The sequence below is a fragment of the Rana temporaria genome, chromosome 1 (genome assembly GCF_905171775.1).
Source record: "Rana temporaria chromosome 1, aRanTem1.1, whole genome shotgun sequence".
Taxonomy (NCBI): Eukaryota; Metazoa; Chordata; class Amphibia; order Anura; family Ranidae; genus Rana; species Rana temporaria.
The window spans coordinates 494119527-494144168 of NC_053489.1; the positions used below are offsets into that span (position 1 = coordinate 494119527).

Here is a 24642-nt window from a genome sequence, read left to right on the forward strand (position 1 = left end):
TATGTACCTGCTCCAGCCCCTGAATTTCTTGTAGGATCAGTTTTTTTTCAGCTGCCCAGATTGTCCTTTTTGCCCCTTCAGCTATTAATCTCCCTCTCATAAATACTTTATGAATTTCCCATAGTGTGGATGGTGCAATGTTTTCTATATTATTTTCTTCAAAGAATAAGTTTAAATCCCTTTCCAATGCATCACAAACACTATGGTCATACAGGAGAGACTCATCCAATCTTCAAGATCTCTGCCTAACCGGAACGTCCTCTAAGTCTAATAGGGCCATCACTGGGGCATGATCCGAGAGGGTTATAGACTTTACCTCCACTTTTGTTATCCCTTCCATAAGTTGGTGGTCCAAAAAAATATAGTAAATTCTTGAGTAAATGGAGTGTACCTGAGAATAATATGTAAAATCCCTTCCTTTAGGGTGAAAAACCCTCCAAATTTCTATTAATAGTTGCTGGTATAATTTTCTTTTAATAACCTTAAGAGCCCTCCCTTCCGACTGCAGGGAAAGGGGTTGAGTGTCCAGGGCTGGATCGAACACAAAATTAAGATCCCCTGCCATAATCACACCCCCCTCTTTAAACTTTTCTAGCTTACTCAATACTTTTCCAAAAAAGAGACATGGGTGCGTATTAGGGCAGTAGACATTAACAAGAGTATACGTTCTGTTAAACAAAGAGCCTTTAATAAAAAGATATCTCCCTTCAGAGTCTGTTTCCATATCTTTTAACACGAAAGGGGTACTTCTATCAAACCCTATTGCTATGACTTTAGATCTTTTATTGGATGAATATGCATGAAACCATAGTGGGAAGTGTCTAGTTTAATCCAACCTTGGAGGAAAACTTAAAATGGGTTTCCTGTAAAAAAAAGCAATATTTGATGCCCAGTTTTTCAGTTCTTGCAATATTTGATATCTCTTGGAAGGGCTGTTTAAGCCTCTTACATTTATATGTGATAATTTTTAATGGTGCCATTTCTTATGCTCTTTCCGCTCCACTCTCCTTCCCTCCCCCCTCAAAAGTGCATCTTTCATGTATACATCATAGAGTTTGTATCCTTTTATATGACAGTTTCTGCAGGATGGACCTTTCAGTGTACCCAGACAATAACAAACATAATTAAACATCACATACAATCCCTCTCCCTTCCCTCCTCCCCCACCCCCCTCCCTCCATTGAAAAACAATGTTTTGGTCAGCCAAGACAGGGTCTATTGCTAACCCTCAAACCTGGCCGGCCCTTTTTTAGGGGGTCCTGTAAATGCCAGCACGTGCCCGCGGGCTCCCTCTCCCAAATCCCTAAATGCATTTTTTTGCGCTGGTGACACCTATAAAACTTCATGCCTTTTTATTGCCTTTTATTTCCCAAATAATAGCTGTTTACTTTCAGCGACCCTTGGCGGCGCACTCCCTGGTGCGTACGTTTGTGCAGGGGGTTCGGCATGTTGCCCCTCCTGTGCGTCCTCCACTGCCTCCATGGGACTTGAATTTAGTCCTCTCAGTGCTTCAAGAGGCCCTGTTTGAGGACATGCGGAAGATCCCCTTGTTGACTCTGTCCCAGAAGGTGGCAATTACCTCGGTCAGACGGGTATCTGAACTGGCAGCCTTGTCCTGCAAGGCTCCCTATTTGGTCATCCATACGAATAAGGTGGTGCTGCGGCCCGCAGCCGTCATTCCTTCCAAAGGGTGGTTTCGGCTTTTCACATTAATGAGGACATTGTTTTACCATCTTTATGTCCTCGACCGAAAAACCTGAAGGAGGCCACTTTACATTCCTTGGACGTGGTTCGGGCCCTACGGGTGTACTTGTCTGCTACGGCTCCATTTCAGAAGTCGGACTCACTGTTCGTGTCGGTAACTGGTCCTAAGAAAGGTCTGGCGGTCTCGTCGGCCACCATTTCTAGGTGGATCCGACAGGTCGTGCTTCAGGCCTATGCCCTTAAGGGGCGGGCGCCTCCCTTTCAGGTTACAGCGCATTCGACCAGGGCGATTGGTGCCTCTTGGGCTTTCCGCCATCAAGCGTCTGTTTTACAGGTGTGTAAGGCAGCGACCTGGTCGTCAATCCACACCTTCTCAAAATGTTACATGGTGGATGTGAGTGCATCTTCGGATGCCTCCTTTGGCCGCAAGGTTTTACAGGCGGCAGTTTAAGGGTTGGAGTTCCTCTGTTGAGAAACTCTGGTTTTGTTTGGGGTGAAGCTTGGTTTGCTGTGTTTCTTCCCACCCCTCAAATTTTTTTGACACTGCTTGGGGACGTCCCTAAGGTCAATGCTGCTGTGTCCGTCCATGAACGGAAGAGAAAATAGGATTTTTGTACTCACCGTAAAATCCATTTCTTTGAGTTCATGGACGTACTCCTCACCCACCCCTCCTTTTTGTTTGTACTGCTTGTTACGAACTAAAGCTGCATGAGTCAGAGAGTGGGATGTACCCGGGGGACCCGCCCCCTGGGAGGTGCTGTACTGAGGAAAGTGTTTTAACACTTGAAGTGCTGTTTTTTCTGCCTAGTCTCTCCTGAAAGGAAGGATATATAACCCTAAGGTCAATGCTGCTGTGTCCGTCCATGAACTCAGAGAAATGGATTTTACGGTGAGTACAAAAATCCTATTTTCTTGCTCATACATCAGAGTTCCCGTCCCTCTTCCGAGTTAAACGTGGGACACTTATTGCTTTGCTACAAAACTGAGGTACTCTCCATTTGGAAGGGTTTATATAGGGGAGGAACTCCATTCTAATTGGGTTTGCCAGTATCCAATCACCTGTGGTTACTACATAACCCATTAAGTAATTAAGGCTCTGTATCCCGTGATGTTCGTTCATTTGATGGACACAGCACTTTAAATCTTGACCTTAGGGTTATAGCGCCACCTTTAGGAGAGTACTAGGCAGAACATGTTAAAACGGCAAAAACTGTACAGTACCGCCCAGGGAGCGGTCCTACTGGCTATAACCCCCTCACTCTGCATCCAGCAGCTGCGTGACAGGCTGGATAATATAGATCCTGGTAGTCTCCTCAGCTCGGCCATCGAGTGTGAGCAGGCCCTAGCTACGCGCTGGGACATACCCCGTCTGATCCAGGGGTGGCTGGTGAGCTATCTGCTCCGGTGCACACATATGACCGGGATACTGCTGTCCATGTCAGTGTGCCATGGCCGACAGCCACCCTGTACCGATTGGGTGATGGGTCTGTCCGGAATGCATCCAGCAGTTCCCACAGGAGGGTTAATTATGGTTCCACCTGTTTTGGCAGGATGGGGCAGCTGGGCATTCCCTGGGAGGTGGACTAGGGGGTGTCCACTCTCCCTTTCCTCTCTCCCCGTCCCTTCCCTCCTCCCCATTCTATGGGCCGCTGTGTGCCCCGTCCCTTCCCTCCTCCCCATTCTATGGGCCGCTGTGTGCCTGTGCCTTACCTGGCTGGGGGTCTTCTGGGAGGGGGGGGCCTCCGAGTTCTGTCAGGGGGCTGCGCTGGGTGTGTTGGTCCGCTCGTCATGTCCCTATGTCCTTGGCATTGTGGGGGGTCTGGCAGGTGCCTGCTGAGGTGTGCCGTGTGGCGGCCTTCTCCCGTTGTTTGCGGATATTCTGTGGCCAGGGAGTCTGGTGGTCATTTCTTTCTCGTATATCACGGGACACAGAGCGGCATATTCATTACTATACGGTTATATGGAGTACCTTCAGGTGATGGACACTGGCAATCTCAAACAGGAAGTCCCCTCCCTATATAACCCCCTCCCATAGAGGGAGTACCTCAGTTTTTTTCGCCAGTGTCTTAGGTGTTGGTCATGGAATAGCTTTGCCTCCACATCCTTGGGATCAAGGCAGGCTAACTGGATCTCAGAGCCAAGGTGGACAGTACCCAGGCCCCAAATCGTGGGGTTTTGCCTATAATGCTTCTCTTTTTAGAGAGCTGGACCCTGGGCCCAGGACTTGGAGCCTTTCTTAGAGCCAAAAGAAACCTAATATACACTAAAAAACCGCGCTAACACAACACCATAAATATAGGCAGCGGCTAGCGTGTGATGACAAGAAAATAAACAATATAAAAAGCCGCGCCAAATAGCAGAATAAATGTAATAGTTCAATAGTCCACAGATAGTATAAGTAGTAGTGGATATTGGATTGATTCTCCAGCAGAGACAGAAACACTGTATTGATCAGAGGCTGATTTGTATATAAAGATGTTGATTTTTCAATGCACCAGGTGACATGCATACAGTGTGTGAGATCCCACCACCGGAATTGTATATCAGCTTACCAGATAGCAAGCCTTTGGTGCAGTTGGCTATAACCCAGCCACGGCCTTTAAATCCCCTGGGCTCAGATTTCCAATCAAAAGACAGCTGGAGTTTGAAGTTGGTGCGTATTTCCGATTTAGGACGCCCCACAATTCATCAACAACCACAGTATACCGACAAGCGTAGCCCAATCCAGCTCACATGTAGACAGGAGAATAGAAAGGGACGCAATAGCGTGATATCGTAGGTATAACAAATTTATTAATAAAGTATTGTACTTACACTTAGGCAGTATAAACACAGCATATAAACAGATAAAACAAGCCGGCCGGCTTATGGAGCCCTCCTCCTAGGCGTGGTGACGTCACTGACGCTGCCTCCAGACGCGTTTCGTCCTATTGGACATTCTCAATGGGGAAACCTGTTTGCCAGGGTGCTGTATAGGTCCAGGACAGTGGGTTCCTTCAAGGCCCCCAGGGCCTGAAGGTCTAGTACGCTACCCACGGAGATGGGGGAAGATTGGACCACTTGCTATGCAAACGTCCTGCGGCATGGAGCAGGTAAGAGGGGGGCCTGCGGGACTTGGTTCGACAGCAGGCTCTCTAGGGGAAATCTTTGTGGGAGTTAGCCTGAGTGCTTCTGCATTGGCAGTCTGGGGCCACTATGTCTGTGTAAGACAGGATGGTCTGTTTTCCTCCCCAAACACTAGATCTCCCCGGTCAATGTTGCAGATATCTATGCCGAGCGCAAGGTTGGGAAAGGGGGCTGTTTGCCTAGCCTGAGCCAGAACTAGGGAGGTGTCTTGGGCCTACAAGTAGTTCTTACCTGGCTGGGGGCCGTGCGGTGCACGCTCTGTGTCCCATAGGGCTGTCAGCAGGCAGCTCATGTCCTCCAGCGTGGTTCCCCTCCCCGTGTACGCGCGCGGGCGCGTGCAAGAGATATGCAAAAAGTTCGCGCTGTGCGGGGGGGGGGAAGCGTCACGCTGCGTCAGGAGGAAGGGGCGTCCCTTCCTCTTTGCTATACCTAGCTCAGTCTGATACTGAGCTCTGAGGAGGAAGACACAGAGCGGCGGCGCTGCAGCTGTTTACAGTGGCACCCGGTGGTGCAAGGGAGTATTGCAGTTCTGGAGCTTTCTCCAGAACAAGCTGTTTTTTCTAGCCTAAAACCCCTTTTTTTCGCAGCAGGTGGATACTAGCAATAATTGGGGGGACAGTATTGTTTTAAAATAAAATAAAAATAAACATACTGGGCTCCCCACCGGTTTTGGGCATTAGTAGTTACTTCTGTTCCCTAAACCTTGTATTATATCTTCTGGCTACAACAGTCAGTTGTTGTAAGCGGAGTACCTTGGTATTGTATTATGGCTCCCAAAGGCTCGGGATCAAGGGGTGCAAAAAAATGCCAAAAAACAAAAGGGTTCCCCCTCGGATTCTGAGGATACGAGTTAGGCTTTGCCAGTACTCTCCTCACCTATTAATCCTGTGGTGGTCGCCTTGGATGAGCCATTAGGGGGGTCTGGTGCTGAGGCTGGCCCAGATCCACCCAACCCTGTGTTTGTCACAGAGGAAATGCTAGCCATCACCCTGGGGGGGCTAGAGAAAAGATTAGCAGCTATGATCGCTAATTCTATTCCAGGCAAGAAGCGGACTAGATCCCCATCGCCTAAGTGTGTATCCTCGGATGCTGAAATTCTCTCCCCGGAGGAAGTAGAATTTCAGGAGGATCAATTGGACCAGAACCCAGAGGGTTCAGAGATTGAAGAATCTACTATTGAGGAACCGTTCTCAACCTCCCAAGCGGAGAGTCTGTGGGTCCAGTCTTTGACAGACATGGTCCGCTCGGCATTTAAGTTGCCCTTACCAGATCCTCAGGTTCCTGCGTTATCCTCTTTGGGCTCTTTGAAGGCGCCTTTGAGTAACGCAGTTTTTCTGGTCCATCCTCTGTTAGAGGAATTGATCTTTCAGGATTGGGTACGGCCGGACAGAGTTTTTCTGCCACCTAAGAGATTTTCTAAGAAATGGGTGCTCCCAGCTGTGGACGCAGCCATTTCCTGTGTAAATAAGTAATTGACTTGCCTGGTGGAAAACATACAAATGTTTAAAGACCCGGTTGATAAACGTTTAGAGACTCTTTTAAAAGCAGCCTTTGCTACGGCAGGAGCAGTGGTGCAGCCAGCAGTGGCTGCAATTGGGGTTTGTCAGGCGTTCAAAGACCAGACAAAACAAATGCTTAAGGACATTCCTGCCCAGCAGGCAGAGGACTTGGCTGATATACCCAGAGCTCTGTGCTTTGCGGTGGATGCTATAAAAGATTCCATCCAACAGGCGTCTTGTTTGTCACTGTTTTTAGTGCATATGAGAAGGCTCTTATGGTTGAAGAACTGGTCGGCCGAGCCCCCATGCAAGAAACTGCTGGCAGGCTTTCCTTTCCATGGAGGAAGACTCTTCGGAGAGGATCTGGATAAATACATTCAGACTATATCGAGCGGCAAAAGTACTCTTTTACCAGTCAAAAATAAGTTTCGGGGTCCTGCATTTAAAGGGGTGGTTCCACCTAAAACTCATTTCTAGCAATATATTCGTAAGACCCGTTACACTGCGGGTAGGCTGGCTTCTTTTTTTTTTTCCCCGTACATACCGAGATCTCGGGGGTCTCGTCCCTAGGCGGTGGGCGTTCCTATTTGATTGACGTTCCTCGGACGGGCGCATACGTGACGTCACGACTTTCCGAAAGAAGCCGAACGTCGCCGCGCAGGCGCCGTATAGAGTCGGCTCTATACGGCACCTGCGCGGCGACGTTCGGCTTCTTTCGGAAAGTCGTGACGTCACGTATGCGCCCGTCCGAGGAACGTCAATCAAATAGGAACGCCCACCGCCTAGGGACGAGACCCCCGAGATCTCGGTATGTACGGGGAAAAAAAAAAGACACTGCGGGTAGGCTGGCTTAACGGGTCTTACGAATATATTGCTAGAAATGAGTTTTAGGTGGAACCACCCCTTTAAGAGGCAGCTCTCCCCTGTTCCGGGGCCCTCGACTTCAAGGCAGTATCGACGGCCTCCTGCACGTTCAAACGTTACCAATAAGTCGCAGGGACAGGCCCCTGGGGGCAAGAAGCCTTGGTATCGCAAGCCAACTAAGCCAGCTCCTAAGTCTGCCTTATGAAGGGGCGCCCCCACTCACTCGAGTGGGGGCAACATCCCCGACAAATGGGTCCGGTCATCTGTAGCTGCAGGTTACAGATTAGAATTTCAAAAGTTTCCCCTTCCTCATTTTCAGGAATCGAGGGTACCAAGCGATCCGATAAAGAAGGCCTCATTGCTGGCGGCTTTAGATCGTCTGTTTTGCCAAGGCGTGATAGTAAAGGTACCAGCCCTAGAGCAGGGGCTAGGTTTCTACTCCAATCTGTTTGGTATGACAAAGCCCAACGGCGATATCAGACCAATTTTGGACCTAAAGGGTTTAAACGTTTACCTAAAGGTTCGCTCTTTCCGGATGGAATCCGTTCCGTCAGCAGCCGCCGCCCTCCAGAAAGACTCTATAGACATAAAGGATGCTTACCTTCATGTACCGATCTTTCAGCCACATCAAAGATTTTTACGCTTCGCGGTGGCCCAGCGTCACTTCCAATTTGTGGCTCTCCCTTTTGGGCTAGCTACAGCCCCCCGTGTGTTCACGAAGGTCCTAGCTACAGTTCTAGCCAATCTAAGGATCCAAGGAGTCACTGTCCTAGCATACTTGGACGATCTCTTAATCATAGATCACTCGCCTCCTTGTCTGGAGCTAGCAGTGGCCCTCACGGTTCAGTACCTCGAGAGGTTCGGTTGGGTCCTAAACCGAGAAAAAACGGTGTTTCAACCCACAAGGCAGTTGGAATCAGAGCTGCTTGGCTAGCCCTCCTGGCATGGACATCCAAATTGCAGGGGTCCCTGGTGAGAATACAGTCAGACAATGCCAGGGGGAACCAAGAGTCAAGCCGCTCAGAGAGAGGTGAGCGTGATTTTTCTATGGGCAGAAGCTCATGTACCCTGCATATCGGCGATTATTCATTCCTGGAGTGGACAACCTGCAGGCAGACTTCCGAAGTCGCCAAACTCTGTCGCCAGGGGAATGGTCTCTACATCCCCAGGTTTTTCAGACAATCTGCCAGAAGTGGGGAGTTCCAGACGTGGACGTCATGGCATCGAGATTCAACAAGAAGCTAGACAGGTTCATGTCCCGGACAAGGGACCCAATGGCCTGCGGAACCAATGCGTTGGTTTGCCCTTGGCATCAGTTCAAACTTCTATATGCCTTTCCCCCGCTACAGTTACTACCCCGCCTGTTGCGCAGGATCAGAGTGGAGCACAGGCCAGTCATCCTGGTAGCTCCAGCTTGGCCCCGGAGGTCATGGTACTCACTAGTCATAAAGATGGCAGTGGGAGACCCTTGGACTCTTCCTCTACGACCAGACCTACTCTCGCAAGGCCCGATCCTCCACCCTGCATTACGGGGTCTAAATTTGACGGCCTGGCGGCTGAATCCCTGATTCTCAGGGGTAGAGGTCTGTCTAGTCAGGTAATCTCTACCCTGATTAAGGCTAGAAAGCCGGTCTCCAGAGTAATTTATTACAGGGTTTGGAGGGCCTATGTAGGCTGGTGTGAGTCCAAGAAGTGGCATTCCCGCAAGTATACCATTGATAGTGTTAAGTTTTCTCCAGCTAGGAGTGGATAAAAACCTGGCATTAAGCACAATCGGAGGACAGATTTCAGCTTTGTCAGTGTGGTTTCAAAGGCCGCTGGCCACCCACTCTCTGGTTAAGACCTTCATACAGGGGGTCTTACGTATTAATCCTCCGGTCAAGTCACCACTTTGTCTGTGGGACTTAAATCTTGTTCTGTCAACTCTGCAGAAACAACCTTTTGAGCCGTTGGCTGAAATTCCTTTGGTTTTACTGACAAGGAAGTTTGTATTTCTGGTCGCCATAGTTTCTGCCAGAAGAGTGTCAGAGTTGGCAGCCTTATCTTGTAAGGAACCATATCTCATTCTGCATAAGGACAGGGTGGTTCTCCGTCCTCATCCTTCCTACCAACCAAAGGTTATATCCAATTTTCACCTGAACCAGGATTTGGTACTACCATCCTTCTTTCCGAAACCCACTTCTAGAAAAAAAGGGTTGCTGCATACCTTGGATATTGTCAGGGCCATGAAGGCCTATCTTAAAGCTACAGAGAAAATTCGGAAAACAAATGTGTTGTTCATTTTACCGGATGGGCCCAAGAATGGACAGGCAGCCGCGAAGTCCACCATCTCGAGATGGATTAAACAGTTAATCACTCAGGCCTACCGCTTGAAGAGGTTGCCTCCTCCTTTGTCAATAAAGGCTCATTCTACCAGGGCCATGGGCGCCTTCTGGGCAGCACACCATCAGATCTCTATGGCTCAAGTATGCAAGGCAGCAACCTGGTCGTCAGTCCACACGTTTACAAAATTTTACCAATTGGACGTAAGAAGGAGTGCAGATGCAGCCTTTTTTGCAGGCAGTACTGCAGGCCGCGATTTAAGACCCTCGGGACCGGGGGCACCCTTGATTTAAATTTAAATTTATTTTCTTGACTAAGTTGGATTTATTATTATTATTTGAGTTTATCTCTGAATTAAATCCTTTTGTCTAATGGAGATGTCTCCCTCCCCTCATTAAAGCATTGCTTTCGGACATCCCGTATAGTAATGAATATGCCGCTCTGTGTCCCGTGATGTACGAGAAAGAAAAAGGAATTTTTAATACAGCTTGCTTGTAAAATCCTTTTCTTGGAGTACATCACGGGACACAGAGCTCCCACCCCTCTTATGGGGAACATTTTGGGAGGCATACTGCTTGCTACAAAACTGAGGTACTCCCTCTATGGGAGGGGGTTATATAGGGAGGTGACTTCCTGTTTGAGATTGCCAGTGTCCATCACCTGAAGGTACTCCATATAACCGTATAGTAATGAATATGCCGCTCTGTGTCCCGTGATGTACTCCAAGAAAATGATTTTACAGGTAAGCTGTATTAAAAATCCCTTTTTTCCTGGCGCCCTCAGGTGTTTTCCTTGCTGAGACGGCCAATTTCTTGTATTCTCAGACGGTTTTTGCCTCTGGTACTCGGGGACTAGTAGCTGAACGTCGCAAATTTCACACACAACACCTTGTGCGGCAAAGCGGACAGCAGCAGCGCGGTACCTGGGTCAGGGTGGCGAGTCCTGCAGGTGGGCCCCTCAGTCTGTGGCAGCCAGGAGGGTGGACTTTTTGTGTACCTTGCCTTAGGTCCTAACGGGTGTCAGGCGAGTGTGAGTCAGCATGGCGTCAGAAGCTGGAGCTTCTTCCCCAGACATCCCTATTGTAGCAAACGGTGCCCCTGCACCCGCAGTGCCGTTGGACACTTTGTCGGCGGTCCCGGAGTCCTTTGTTGCCAGGGTGGTAAAAACGCCCCTTCCCCCACCGTCTTCTGGGGAAAGCTCTGATTCATACTCGGGCCTTGATGTGGCAACCGGCTCCTGTTCTGACGTTTCAGAGGATGCAGACCAGGACCATTCGGACAGTGACGATGACTCTGTGTCCGGGTCAGCGCAGGAAAGGGCGCTTGTAGGAGCACTTATCACAGCAGTGCGGGATACCCTGAAAATGGAGGATACGGCGGGAGCATCTACTGAGGTGTCAGTCCCTTTTAGGTCCCACAAGGCGGCCCGCATGGCTAAGGTGTTTCCCTACCTAACTTACTTTGATAAGTTTATTTACAAAGAATGGGAACGCCCGCAGCGGGCCTTTTCGGTCCCAAAACGCATGTCGGTGCGTTACTCCTTTGAGGAAAATTTCCTGAAAAAATGGACAACTCCCCCGATTGTGGACCCCACGGTTTCCAGGTTAAATAAGGTAACCACGATTCCGGTGGAGGGGACCCCTGCCTTTAACTACTTTACTACCGGCCACCGCCAATTGACGTGCTCTTGTTCTGAGCCTTGCAGAGCGCCTAGGGGGTGCGCGCGCCATGTTACTGGGAACCCGATGCACGTGCCCGGCGGCCGCGATGTCCGCCGGGCACCCGCAATTACCCAGTAACTGAGCAGGACCGTGGATCTGTGTGTAAGCGCAGAGATCCACGTCCTGTCAGGGAGAGGAGACCGATGCTGTGTCCCTTGTACATGGGGACACAGATCGGTCACCTCCCCCAGTCAGTCCCCTCCCCTTACAGTTAGAATCACTCAGTAGGGTACACATTTAACCCCTTGATCGCCCCCTAGTGCTAACCCCTTCGCTGCCAGTCACATTTACACAGTAATCGGTGCATATTTATAGCACTGTTTGCTGTATAAATGTGAATGGTCCCAAAATAGTGTCAAAAGTGTCCGGTGTGTCCGCTGCAATATCGGTCACGATAAAAATCACTGATCGCCGCCATTACTAGTAAAAAAAATATATAAATGCTGCAAATCTATCCTCCTATTTTGTAGCCGCTATAACTTTTGTGCAAAGCAATCAATATACGCTGCTTGCGATTTTTTTTTTTTTTTAAATATGTAGAAGAATATATATTGGCCAAAACTGAAGAAAAAATTTGTTTATTTTTGGGGATATTTATTATAGCAAAAAGTAAAAAATATTGTTTTTTTAATTTTTTAATTGCCGCTCTTTTTTTTTATAGTGAAAAAAATTAAAACCGCAGAGGTGATCGAATACCACCAATAGAAAGCTCTATTTGTTGGGGAAAAAATTATTAGAATTTCAATTGGGTAAAGTGTTGCATGACCGCGCAATTGTCATTCAAATTGTGACAGCGCTGAAAAATGGCTTGGGCAGGAAGGGGGTGAAAGTGCCCGGTATTGAGGTGGTTAAGGACCCTGCCAATAGGAGGACCGAGGCGGTTGCCCGGTCCATGTTTACGGTGGTGGGGTCAGCATTGCGGCCAGTCCTGGCCACAGCCCTGGTGTCCCAGACACTTACTGAATGGGCAAAATTGTTGCACAATGAGTTGGAAAAGCAACAGGCTTCCCCGGTCTGTGTATAACTGGCAGACCAGTTGGTGCAGGGCCTTAAGTATGTCTGCGATGCAGCCTTAGTTATGGCCCCCTTTGCTTTTTAGAGCTTCACTATCTGCTGTGGTGCTACGGCGCCTGATTTGGCTAAAATGCTGGTCTGCGGACCAGGTTTCTAAGAAGGCTCTGGCAGATTTGCCCTTCCAGGGAGAGAGGCTCTTTGGTGCCTCGCTGGATGACATTATTAAAAATGTTTCTGGGGGTAAGATTACGTTGCTACCACAATCCAGAAAGGGTAAGGAGCCTCGCCATAGGCCAGGACCTTCCTTCCCCTCAAGCATTTTTTCGTCCGCCGGAGGCGGCGGGTAAGCGCTCCTAGACCAACAAGTTGTCCACTGAGGGACAGAAGCGTCCCTGGTTTCGCAAGCCAAACAAGCCTGCGAACAAATCTGCCACAGCATGAAGGTTTGCCCCCGCTCGATTTTTGGGTGGGGGGTCGCTTTGGGAGTTTGCGGCACGGTGGACTTCTCTGCTGTCCGACCAGTGGGTCTGCGAAATGGTTTCATCAGGATACAAGATAGTTTCTCTCTTGTCCACCAAACAGGTTTTTTCCCCTCAAACCTTCATCTTCCGGCTTGCCGGAAAGCCTTGTTGGGGGCAGTGCAGGACCTGCTTCTGCGCGGGGTCATAGTGGCGGTACCGTCGCAGGAAAGGTTTCAGGAATTCTTCTCCAATTTGTAGTCCCAAAAAAGGAAGGGGTCCGTCCGATTCTGAACCTCAATGCCCTCAACAGATTTGTTAAGGTGAAAAGATTCGGGATGGAATCAGTTCGCTCTGTGGTTTTTCATCCAGGGGTTTTTCAAGCGTCCCTGGACGTATACTTGCATGTCCCCATATGGGTCAGGCATCGGAGGTTTTTGCTGTCGGGGAGAAGCACTATCAGTTTGTAGCTCCTTCTTTTGGCCTGGCGTCGGCACCAAGGGTTTTTACCAAGGTGCTCGCCCCGATTCTGGCTTTGCCGAGACAGCGAGGAATTGATATCGTGGGCTACCTGGACGACCTCCTTCTAAAAAGCAACTTCCACCTCAGGATTGGAGAAGGATGTGGCTATCGCCAGTCACTCTTTGAGAGTTTGGTTGGGTTCTCAACCTCCAGAAGTCGGTGTTGATACCGACTCAGCGCCTGGAGTACCTGGGCTTGATTCTGGACTCCTCAGATGCGAGGGTCTTTCTCCCTTCGGACAAGCTGCGGACTCTTCAGTCTGCGGTGAAGCTGTTGACGTCCTGCAAGTGGTTGTCGCTGCGTTTTTTGCATGCGAGTTCTGGGCCTCATGGTGGCCACTTTCAAGGTGGTTCCGTATGCTCAATTCCACACTCGAGTCTTGCAAAAGGAGATCCTGTCCAAATGGGACAAATCTCCGTTGTCTCTGGATTGTCAAATTCAGATGACCCCCCTGGTCTGGTGGCAGAGGTCTCCGGCCCTTCAATCAAGCAAGTCGTTCCTTCTCATTGGAATGTGATCAAGACGGACGCCAGCCTTACCGGTTGGGGGGGAGTTTGGGGCGTACAGTAGGCACAGGGTCGCTGCCGATCAATGTATTGGAACTTCGGGCGATCAGGCGGTGCCTCTCCACATGGTCACTGAGGCTGCAGGGACACCCAGTCGGGATCCAGTCGGACAACGCCACGGCGATGGTGTATGTCAACCATCAAGGAGGAACAAAGTGCTCGGCTGCAGCATGCGCGGCGCATGCCGGCTCTATCGGCCGTGTACATTCCGGGCGTAGAAAACCGGCAGACACTATCTAAGTCACTAGATCAGGGGTCTCAAACTCAAATTACCTGAGGGCCACAAGACAAGTTTTCATATGCCATGGGGGGCCGCATGCAAGCTTTCAAACTTCAAAAACAACAGTACTGGTGTCAGCGAACACATTATTAACCCCCAGCACTGGTGTCAGCGAGCGCATTATTACCACCAGCACTGGTGTAAGGCAGGGTTTGACAAATTTGCTTGGAATCTAGGAGCCAGCTAAAAAAGTTAGGAGCCAGAAAACGCACCCCGTCCCGACGGGCTTGCGCGCAGAAGCGAACACATACGCGAGCAGCGCCCGCATATGTAAACGGTGTTCAAACCACACATGTGAGGTATCGCTGCGATTGGTAGAGCGAGAGCAATAATTCTAGCACTAGACCTCCTCTGTAACTTAAAACATGCAACCTGTAGATTTTTTTAAACGTCACCTATGAAGATTTTAAAGGGTAAAAAAGTTTGTCGGCATTCCACAATCGGACGCAATTTTGAAGTGTGACATGTTGGGTATGAATTTACTTGGCGTAACATTATCTTTCATAATATTAAAAAAAATGGGGATAACTTTACTGTTGTCTTATTTTTTAATTTAAAAAAAGTGTAATTTTTCCCCAAAAAAGTGCGCTTGTAAGACCGCTGCGCAAATACGGCGTAACAAAGTATTGCAACGATCGCCATTTTATTCTCTAAGGTGTTAGGATAAAAAATATATATAATGTTTGGGGGTTCTAATTAGAGGGAAGAAGATGGCAGTGAAAATAGTGTAAAATGACATTAGAATTGCTGTTTAACTTGTAATACCAACGGCCACCACCAGATGGCGCCAGCTCACATCTGGTGGTAATAACTTGTAATACCAACGGCTCACCCCCAGATAGCACCAGCTCTTTGCTCCCCCCACTTCCACCCTGCCTGCGGGCCATTTATAACTGGTCCGCGGGCCGCAAATGGCCCGCGGGCCGGTACTTTGAGACCACTGCACTAGATGCTGGACCAAGGGGAATGGTCACTACATACGGATGTCTTTCGACACCTTTGTCTGAGATGGGGCATGACAGATGTGGATCTCCTGGCCTCTCGGCTCAATCAGAACGGGCCGAGGTTTGTGGCCAGGTCCAAGGATTCCGCGGCAGACGCGTTAGTGTCTCTATGGGGGCATTATCGGCTGATTTATGCCTTGCCCCCGATAAAACTCCCCTTCCCTCGTCTGCTTCTGCTCCGGTGATTCCAATTGCCCCAGATTGGCCTCGGCATCCCTGGTACGCCGACATAGTGCGAATTGTGGTGGATGTTCCTTGGTGACTGCCGAAGCAAGAGGACCTTCTGTCGCAGGGCCCTATTCTTCATCCTACTTTACAGTCGCTGGCTTTAATGGCATGGCTATTGAAAGTCAGGTACTAGGGGACCGTGGTAATCTCCACGATGATGAGGGCACGGAAGTCATCTTCTTGAAAGATTTATCACACATGGGAAGATTTATCATCACACATGGAAAGCCTACATCTCTATATGTGAGGAGATGGGGTGGCGTAAGGCTTACGTCCGGCGTAAAGTTACCCCTGCTATATGAGGCGTAGGTAATGCAAAGTATGGACGTCGGCAAGCGTATCTTTTTACGTTCTTTACGTAAGTCGTACGTGAATGGGGCTTGTGCGTAGGTTACGTTCACGTCACAGGCAATGGGCCTGGCGTATCTTATGGAGTAAATTTGACGTGATACTGAGCATGCGCCGTTTGTTAGGCGCGTCATTTACGTGGGGTCACGATTGATTTACATACAACATGCCCACCTCTTCCACATTTGAATTACGCGGGCTTACGCCGGCCCATTTACGCTACGCCGCCGCAACTTACGGAGCGAGTGCTTTGTGAATATTGCACTTGCCTGTCCAAGTTGCGGAGGCGTAGCGTAAATGGGATACGCTACGCCCGCACAAAGTTACGTGCTCGTACAAGAATCTGGCCCTATGTTGCCATCTTTTTGTCCTAATCCTAGGCATCCTCACTCTTTGGATGTTGTCGGGTTTGAGTACCCTTTTTTTTTTCTACCTGAGGGTCCTTGTAAGGATCAGGCAACTTCTCGTTCACCATTTTGTAGGTAGATCAGCTCATTTCTCACACCTATGTTATCAAGGGCAAGGTTCCTCCTTGCCTGGTAGAGCTCCATTTCACCAGGAATGTTACTAATTCCTTTGCGATTCAGTATTAAGCTTTTATTCAAATTTGTTAGGCTAGAAGCCAAATTGACCAAAACTGGACCTGGTTTTCTCTACAAATGTTTTATGTTCTGTTCCACCAGGCAATGTTTGCACCTCTACGAATGCCATTTTTGGAAAATTTCTTGTAGGAGGTTTCCTATATTCTTTTTTGCATTTTGGTTACTCGGCCTTATTGCTGTGTTGCCCACCCCTCAATTTCAATGTTTTGGGACATCCCAAGTAATTTTGAATATGATTCGTTGTCTTGTATTGTTCGATTCAAGATTTTTTTTTGTGTTTTTTTTTTACCTGTAAAAATACTTTTCTCTGTGTACATTACAGGACACAGGGGTCCCTCCCTTCTTTGTGTTCCTCAATATTTGCTACTTAGCTGAGGCTTATTTGAGCTAGGAGGGGTTACACCTGTAAGTGGCAGAATAATCCAAGTATGAATAATTAAGTGTCTGGTGAAGTATTCAAGAAAATCATTTTACAGATAACCAAAAATGACTAATCACCTTAAAGTGATGCCAAAGCATTGTTTTATTTTTTAAATAACAAACATGTTATACTTGCCTCAACTGTGCAGCTTGTTTTGCAGAGTGGCCCCAAACTGACTTCTGGGGTCTCTCGGGCGGCTCTCGCGGCTCCTCCCCGCTTTTAGATGACCCCCCTAGAAGCGCTCTCCTGGGGGGATACCTTGCAGGTGCGCTCCCTAGTCATTCATAGACGCTGAATGTATGACTCAGCCCCAGCACAAGCACTGTGCTGTGTAATCTGCTTTAAAGGACTAGAATCTGTATTTTTTTGGGGGGGGGGGGGGCGGCGGCTAACAAACACTTTAAGGATAAAGCTTCCTTCCTTCTTGTGGTAGGCATTGCCATTGTAGGTATTAATAAGATTCTGGTCCCTGGAAGCTGGTATTCATGCTCAATCCTCCTTTAGATGTCAGTGTAACCTATGCTATGTTTTTCAGTAAATCTAGAGAAAAATATTTTACAGTAAGTGCAAAAATATTTTACCCTTGTCTGAAATAAGTATTTTTATGCCGCCTGTTATTTAATGAAAAATAATCTTACAGCTCATCTTATGAAAAACACAGATGCCACTTATGTAACTGGACCGCCATTATTACCTGTGGAACCAGATATCCCAGTTGAAGCTTTAAGTTCTCCAAGACCTTGTGCTGGTAAGTTGATCAGGACCTTTTTCTTTTTTATGGTATTAAACGCTCATCTCCATGAACTGTATTTCCAGTCTGTCTTGTATAACAGCAGCACCTGCAACGCATGCCTGATGTGTACCATGTGTGCTTACAGAATATACTTAAATCTTGTTGTATGGCTTAAGTGAACAATTAAGTTATACCTCTAATAGTACTGCACATGCAAATAATGGAATAGCATTGGACTGTGCCTAGAATTGGATGTCTCCTCATGTGCTAACAATGTACAAAAAAGCCTACATATGTGGTTGTATGTGTTTTTGCACAATATAATACTGCCTGTGTAAACTATTAAAGCTGAAGTTTAGCTAAGAATATTCCTAGCCCAACGGCTTTAGTCACATCGCTTACCTATAACGGAGGATTTCCCATGTCATGCAGGCAGCTTAATCCTGCAAAAATCTGCACTAGAGGTCCTCTTTCTGGCTCTGAACTTTCTTTTTTTTTTTTTTCTCTTAACTTTCGATGTCCAGATTTAAGCTCCAGGTTGAGGAGTTATGAAAAAGTTCCAGACGAGGACATCCAATCTCCTCAGTTCTTTCATTGCTTTCATTAACTGTAACACAATTATTAAATGGGTGAGAGTATGATAACCCACAGGATTCTCTCTCCCATTAACAGATCGATGGAGGGGGCAGAGGGGGCCAGTCCTTATCGGGACCTTTTTCTCAACTGCTCAGCCCAAAGCTCTTTTGGCCCTGCTTCTCCTGTGGGTCACAGGAGTGCAGTTAATTCTTATTCAGCCGACAGCAGGCTAAAGTCCACTGGTGGCTGACATCACTCGGCCGCTCTGAACTCTGGGGGAATCCCAACTTTAATGTTGGGGTCCACCCAGATACCTGACCAGCAGCTGGCTCAGCCTCTCAGCATATCACGAGCGCCTGAGTTGGCCACTCCCACCCCCTTTACAGCCCAGTGCTTCAGTGGGAGTCACTGGTTCTCTTAAAATTGAGCGATCAGGAATCTTTGATTGCTTAGTTCTCTGTCTTAGAGGCAGCAGTGGATCAATGCTACACTTAGGTGAGTACAGTAGGTATGTTTTGTGGTTTGGAAACCCCATACATTTCTATTAAACCAGAAGTTCAGAGCCACTAAGAGAACCTGACATCAGTGAAGTGAAGATTCTAGAGAATCCAGCAGTCTACATGACATGGGACATTACTAGTAAGTAGTGTTGCGCGGACGGTTCGGCCCGCACATTGGCTGTTTGCCCCATTCGGGGAACACCCGAATTTGCTGCACAGTGCATTCTACACCCTGATTGGGCAAAGCTTTGCCCAATCAGGGCGCAGTAAAAGCTGGTTGTTAAAAGGTTTGTTACCTAAAAAGAAAAAAAAATTACACTGTTGCCTTAAAGCATGTTACACAGCAGAGTGCTTGTGATGTGTAATTTGACCCCTGCTATTGCCAAAAAAAAAAAAAAAACCTAGCTGATCCTGCCTAGTTATACCCTTCCCCCTGTAAACTGTCCACAGTTTATCGTGGCTGCTGTCAATGAGCTTCCCTGCTGACAGCTGACCCCCCCCAAATTTTATTACCTTTATTTTATTGAGATTCTTCTATCAACTGTTGGCTGAGAGACAGACTGGATATATAGATCCTTGTAGTCTCCTTAGTCCGGCCAGCAAGCGTGAGCACACCATTGCTAAGGGCTGGGTCTGCCACGGCATACTCCATAACTCCTAAGGGGGGGGGGGGGTGGTTCAGGTTTCTGACTCTTTCTGTGGGGGTGTGTTTGACTCAAAAATACCTCATTAGGCATTCTCATCCACGTTGCGGCATTTCGCCACCATTTTGCCGGCGCCATTTTTTTTGTAGTCTGCTGTTTTACATTGAGAAATTTCATTGGCGGCCATTTTGTTGTGGTCGCACTATGGCACAGCTAGCTATTGCGTTTGGCCATTTTACTGTGGCCGTGCCCTGCTCTCTATGAGGCGTCCGGGGGCCATTTTGGGTGGGGTTTTGACCTCTAGTGCTGGCTTCTACAGCACGCAGCACAGATCTCCTCAGTGATTTTAACTCAGTTTTTCCTCTCACACACGGTGTACTGAGGGCAGGCAGCGGTGCTGAACGGTCTCCTCCTGGGTTGGCGAGTCCCCTGAGTAACCCCCGGTCAGCGCAGCAAGGAGGGTGGGCTTTATTCAGGTCTGGAATAGGTCCCTGAGAGCTATCTGGTTATGGAGTCAGTATCTAGTTCTTCTTCCCCAAACATGCCAGAGGTGGCAGCTGGTGCTGATGCACCTGCGGTTCCTATGGACACTTTTTGTCGGCAGTCCTGGAAACATTTGTTGCCAGGATGGAAGCAGCGTGCGGGCGTAAGAAGGGTAAAAAGCGCCCCCTACACACCCCATCCCCTGGGGAATGCTCTGACTCAGACCAGGACCTGGCTGCGTCTCAGGTCCCTGGTTCTGTGTTGTCTGAGGACGTGGACCAGGACCTTCCTTGTGAGGGAGACTTCACTTGGGTCATCACAGGGCACTTGTCAGTGCGCTTATCAATGCTGTAAAGGACTCCTTTAAGCTGGGTAGTGCAGCTGAGGCATCCTCTGAGGGCTCGGTCTTTTTTGGGTCACACAAATCAGACCGCTCTGTGAAGGTTTTTTCTTATGTGTCCTTCTTTGACAAGTTCATTGATAAGGAATGGGAAAAGCCACAGAAGTCCTTTGTAGTTCCTCAGTGCCTGGCGTTTCTGTTCCCTTTTGAGGAGAGCCTATTGAAAAGATGGGCTTCTCCTCTGGTAGTAAACCCCCCCAGTTGCCCGGTTTAAATAAGGTGACCACTCTCCCTATAGATGGGACCCCTGCCTTCAAGGACCATACTGATAGGAGGTCCGAGGCACTGACCCGCTCCATGTTTACCATGTTGGGGTCTGCATTGTGGCCGCAACCTGTCTTAGACACTCACTGAATTGGCAAAGATTTTGCACCAGCCTGTGGAGGAGCACCAACACCCTCCCAAAGTTATTAGGCTGGCTGACCAGCTGGTCCAGGGCCTTGTATATCTGTGATGCTACACTGGATGCAGCCCCCTTGATATCCAGAGCTTCTGTTTCGGCGATGGTTTTGCGCTGCCTGATTTGGCTGAAATGTTGTTCTGCTGACCATGGAGCCAAAAAAGCCCTGGCAGAATTGCCCTTCAAGGGTGGGAGGCTTTTTGGTACCTCGCTGGATTACATCAAGGATGTCACTGGGGGTAAGAGCACTCTCCTCCCTCAGTCCACCAAGGGGAAGCAGCCGCGCCGCAATCCGGGTCCTTTGTTTCCCACTCAGAACCGTTTTTTCCCGTCAATCAGGGCCCGAGGGTAAACCCTCCCAGGCCGACGAGACTCTGCTGGGGGACAGAAACGTCCCTGTGTGCGTAAGCCGAACAAACCGGCTCCAAAGCCCGCCAATGCATGAGGTCTTGCCCCTGCCTCATTCATGGGTGGGGGGATGGCTTTGCAGGTTCACAGATCGGTGGACCTCCCTGCTCTCCGACCAGTGGGTCTGCGAAGTGATCTCTTCGGGGTACAAGATAGCTTCTTTCCTATCCACAAACAGATTCTTTCCCTCAAGTCTCCTTCTCCTTACGGCTCGTCAGTCTGCCCTGTTAGGGGCAGTGCAGGACTTGCTAAGTTGCGGGGTAATTTTAACACACCTCCTCAGTGCAGTCCTCCTTCACTTGAAGGAGGACTGCACTGAGGAGGTGTGTTACTGTCCAGATCATCAGGTAAAAAAAAAGAGGGAAAGCCAAAGAAAAGGAAACTGACGCAGCCACCACATCTAATGACTGGCTTTGGAACTCCATATTGGGCCATTACTGAGTGGGGATATACATCATTGAAACTTCATTGGGAGAGGAAAGGATTGAATCTAGCCCTGCAGTGGAAATTGGATATCTATGTTATGCTGATTTTAATCTGACCTGCGGTAAGAGTCAGTGTTACCCGTGGGTGGGGGTCTCCTGTCTTTACTGATCACTACGCCTGTGGATTTCTTTTTGCACCTTGGGATCTACTGCTGTTTTCATCAATATATTTTGGGACTATTTAAATCTTTTTGCTTTTTATCATATTTTTTCATATTTTATTTTTCTTTACATTTTTTCTGCACTGGTGTTAATTATGTCATATTAATAGTGCCATGAACATTTATGTTATCACTTTAATTAATTTAAAGGGTGTCATTTATTTTTATAGACACTTAATGTATGTCTTTTCACAATCTTAGAAGCGCGACTCCCTTTTGTTCCATATTTGTCTGATGTTGTATGACATCTTTGAGACGCAGCTAGTTTGGTTAGGTATTGGGGTATGCGCAATAACTTTTTCTTTGTAAGTATCTTTTTATGTATGCAGGGTTTTTTCCCTGCCCAAAGAAATTTGGTGAAAGCGGTTTGTATCTGCCTAAAATAGCTCACCGGGATGTGAATCGGGAGGGCCTGTAAAGAACTACAGGAACTTGGGTAGGATTGTCATCTTAAGGATGCTACAGCGCCCGAACCAGGAATGGAGCCCGCCGGTCCATTGGTCCAGAAGCAACTGCATCGTCTTAAGGAGGAAAGGAAAATTGAGCCTAAAAAGGCGCGGAATGGACGTCGGAATGAGGGTACCTAGATATTTTAACGCCGTCTCCGACCACTTAAGGTGGAAGCGTGTTCTAAGATCTGCGAGCAAGGGTTGGGGGATCCCCACTCTCATCGCCTCCGACTTACTGAAATTAATCTTTAAATTGGAGATCTTCCCGTATATCTCAAACTCCTTCATCAGGTTGGGCAGGGAGACAGCCGGGTCCGACAGGGAAAACATCAGGTCGTCAGCATAAGCCGAGACCTTGTATTAAACGCCCTTTACTTCTATGCCCGTAATTCTGGGATTTTGTCTAATGTGGCATAGAAAGGGTTCCAGGGACAGTGCGAACAGCAGGGGCGATAATGGGCACCCCTGTCTCGTACCATTCGTTATTGGAAAGGTGTCAGAGAGGACGCCGTTCGCCCTGACCCTGGTCGTCGGTGACGAGTACATCGCTGTTATCCAGTTCATCATTTTAGTCCCCACCCCTATATGTTCAAGCGTTGCGAACATGAATTCCCAGTTGACCCTGTCGAACGCCTTCTCTGCGTCCGTCCCCAAAAATACGCTTGGTGACTTGGTGGCGTTCGCTATGTGCAGGAGGTTCAAGACCTTGATCGTGTTATCTCTAGCCTCCCTTGTTGGCACAAAGCCCACCTGGTCTAAGTGGATGAGGCGTGGTAAGTGTCCCTGAAGTCTATTGGCTATGAGCTTAGTGAAGAGTTAACCCGCATTGTGTCGGGTCCTTGCCGTCTTTGTGTATAACTGAAATATGTGCTTTTAGGGTTTCCCTGTGCAGCGTTGTTCCCGCACTAAGGTCGTTGTACAATTTTACCATATGTTGGCCTAGGGAAGGGAGTAGAGTCTTGTAGTACTTGACCGTGAGGCCATCCGGTCCTGGGGCTTTACCCGGTTTGGTAGTTTTAAGCGCCATCTGTAACTCTGATAGAGTGATGGGGTCTTCCAGTAATTCTCTAATTTCTGTTGGTAGCGTCGGCATATGGGAATTAGCTATATACTCAGCAGTCGCTTTCCGGGAGTGAGGAGTCGTGTTTAAATTGTAGAGGGAATTGCAGAAAGCTCTAAATTCCTCTGTAATGTGTCGGGGCAGGGTCGCCTTTACATCCAATTTTTGACCTCCAAAGCCCTAAATGCCTTTGTGAGAGTAAAGAAGTTCCGCATGGATTCCATTCGTTCCGTGGTAGCTGCGCTACATCCGGGGGACTTTCTGGCGTCCTTGGACATAAAGGACGCATACTTGCATGTCCCAATTTGCGCAAGTCACCAGAGGTTTCTGCGCTTTGCGATAGGGGAAGACCACTATCAGTTTGTGGCCCTTCATTTTTGGTCTAGCGTCAGCACCAAGAGTTTTCATCAAGGTGCTCGCACCGATCCTAGCTTTGCTGAGACAGCGAGGCATTGCCATTGTGGGCTACTTAGACGACCTTCTTCTGAGAACAGCTTCTGGCTCAGAATTATGGGAGGATGTGTCTATAGCCAGCCAGACCCTCCAAAAATTTGGGTGGGTGTTAAACATTCAGAAGTCGGTCCTGGTTCCGACTCTGCGTTTGGAGTACCTAGGGTTCATTCTGGAGTCCTCGGAAGTAAAGGTCTTCCTTCCCCTGGAGAAATTGCAGACTCTTCAGTCTGCAGTGAAGGTGTTGGCATCCCGCAAATGGTCGGCTCTCCGTTTTTGCATGCAAGTCCTGGGCCTGATGGTAGCCTCCTTCGAGGCGGTACCATATGCCCAATTCCACACTCGTGTTTTGCAGAAGGAGATTCTGTCCAAGTGGAACAAATCTCCTTTGTCTCTGGATTGTCAGATTCAGGTAAGCCACCTAGTCAGGGTCTCTCTGAATTGGTGGCTGAGATTCCCAGCTCCCCAGGAAGTAATTTCTTCCCTTCCGGTGGACGGTGATTACGATGGACGCCAGCCTCAAGGTTTGGGGGCTGTCTGGGGGGTCCAGTCGGCCCAGGGTCGCTGGACTCAAGCGGAATCTCATCTACCGATCAATGTCCTAGAACTCTGGGCGATCAGGCTATGCCTCTCCTTGTGGTTGAGGAGGTTGCAAGGTCGCCCGATCAGGATTTAGTCGGACAACGCCACGGCGGTGGCTTAAGTCAACCGTCAAGGGGGAACACAGAGCTCGGCTGCAGAGTCCGAGGTCGCTCACATCCTAAGATGGGCAGAAAGAAGCATGCCGACTCTGACGGACGTCTACATTCTGGGCGTGGAAAACTGGCAGGCGGACTACCTGAGTCGCCAGATGCTGGATCAGGGAGAATGGTCATTGCATCCGGAGGATTTTCAACTCCTTTACAGGAGATGAGGCACACCGGACGTGAATCTCCTGGCCTCTCGTCTCAACCACGAGGTGTAGAGGTTCGTGGCTAGGTCCAGAGATCCCTGGGCAGATGCGTTGGTGGCCCTGTGGGGTCAGTATCGGCTAATTTATTCCTTTCCCCCATTGAAGTAGCTTCCTCGGCTGCTACGCAGAGTGGAGGCCAGGGGGATCCCGATGATTCTAATCGTTTCAGATTGGCCTTGGCGTCCTTGGTATGCCGATCTTGTGTGCCTGGTGGCGGTTGTACCTTGGCGGCTGCCAATGCGGGAGGACCTTCTGTCTCAAGG

At 48.7% G+C, this 24642-nt stretch overlaps 1 protein-coding gene across 7 annotated transcripts in view; it reads left to right on the plus strand.

The window, feature by feature from the left end:
- The window catches only part of ADAD1 (adenosine deaminase domain containing 1), a 317973-nt gene that overhangs the window by 109494 nt on the left and 183837 nt on the right, over nucleotides 1-24642 (plus strand). For 6 of the 7 annotated variants that reach the window (XM_040330441.1, XM_040330417.1, XM_040330424.1 and 3 more), the window contains one exon: nucleotides 17340-17426. In XM_040330441.1, the coding sequence (XP_040186375.1) occupies nucleotides 17340-17426 (87 nt within the window). Of the gene's footprint in view, nucleotides 1-17318; nucleotides 17427-24642 lie in introns of all 7 variants that reach the window. The other variant, XM_040330449.1, reaches the window with a different exon arrangement.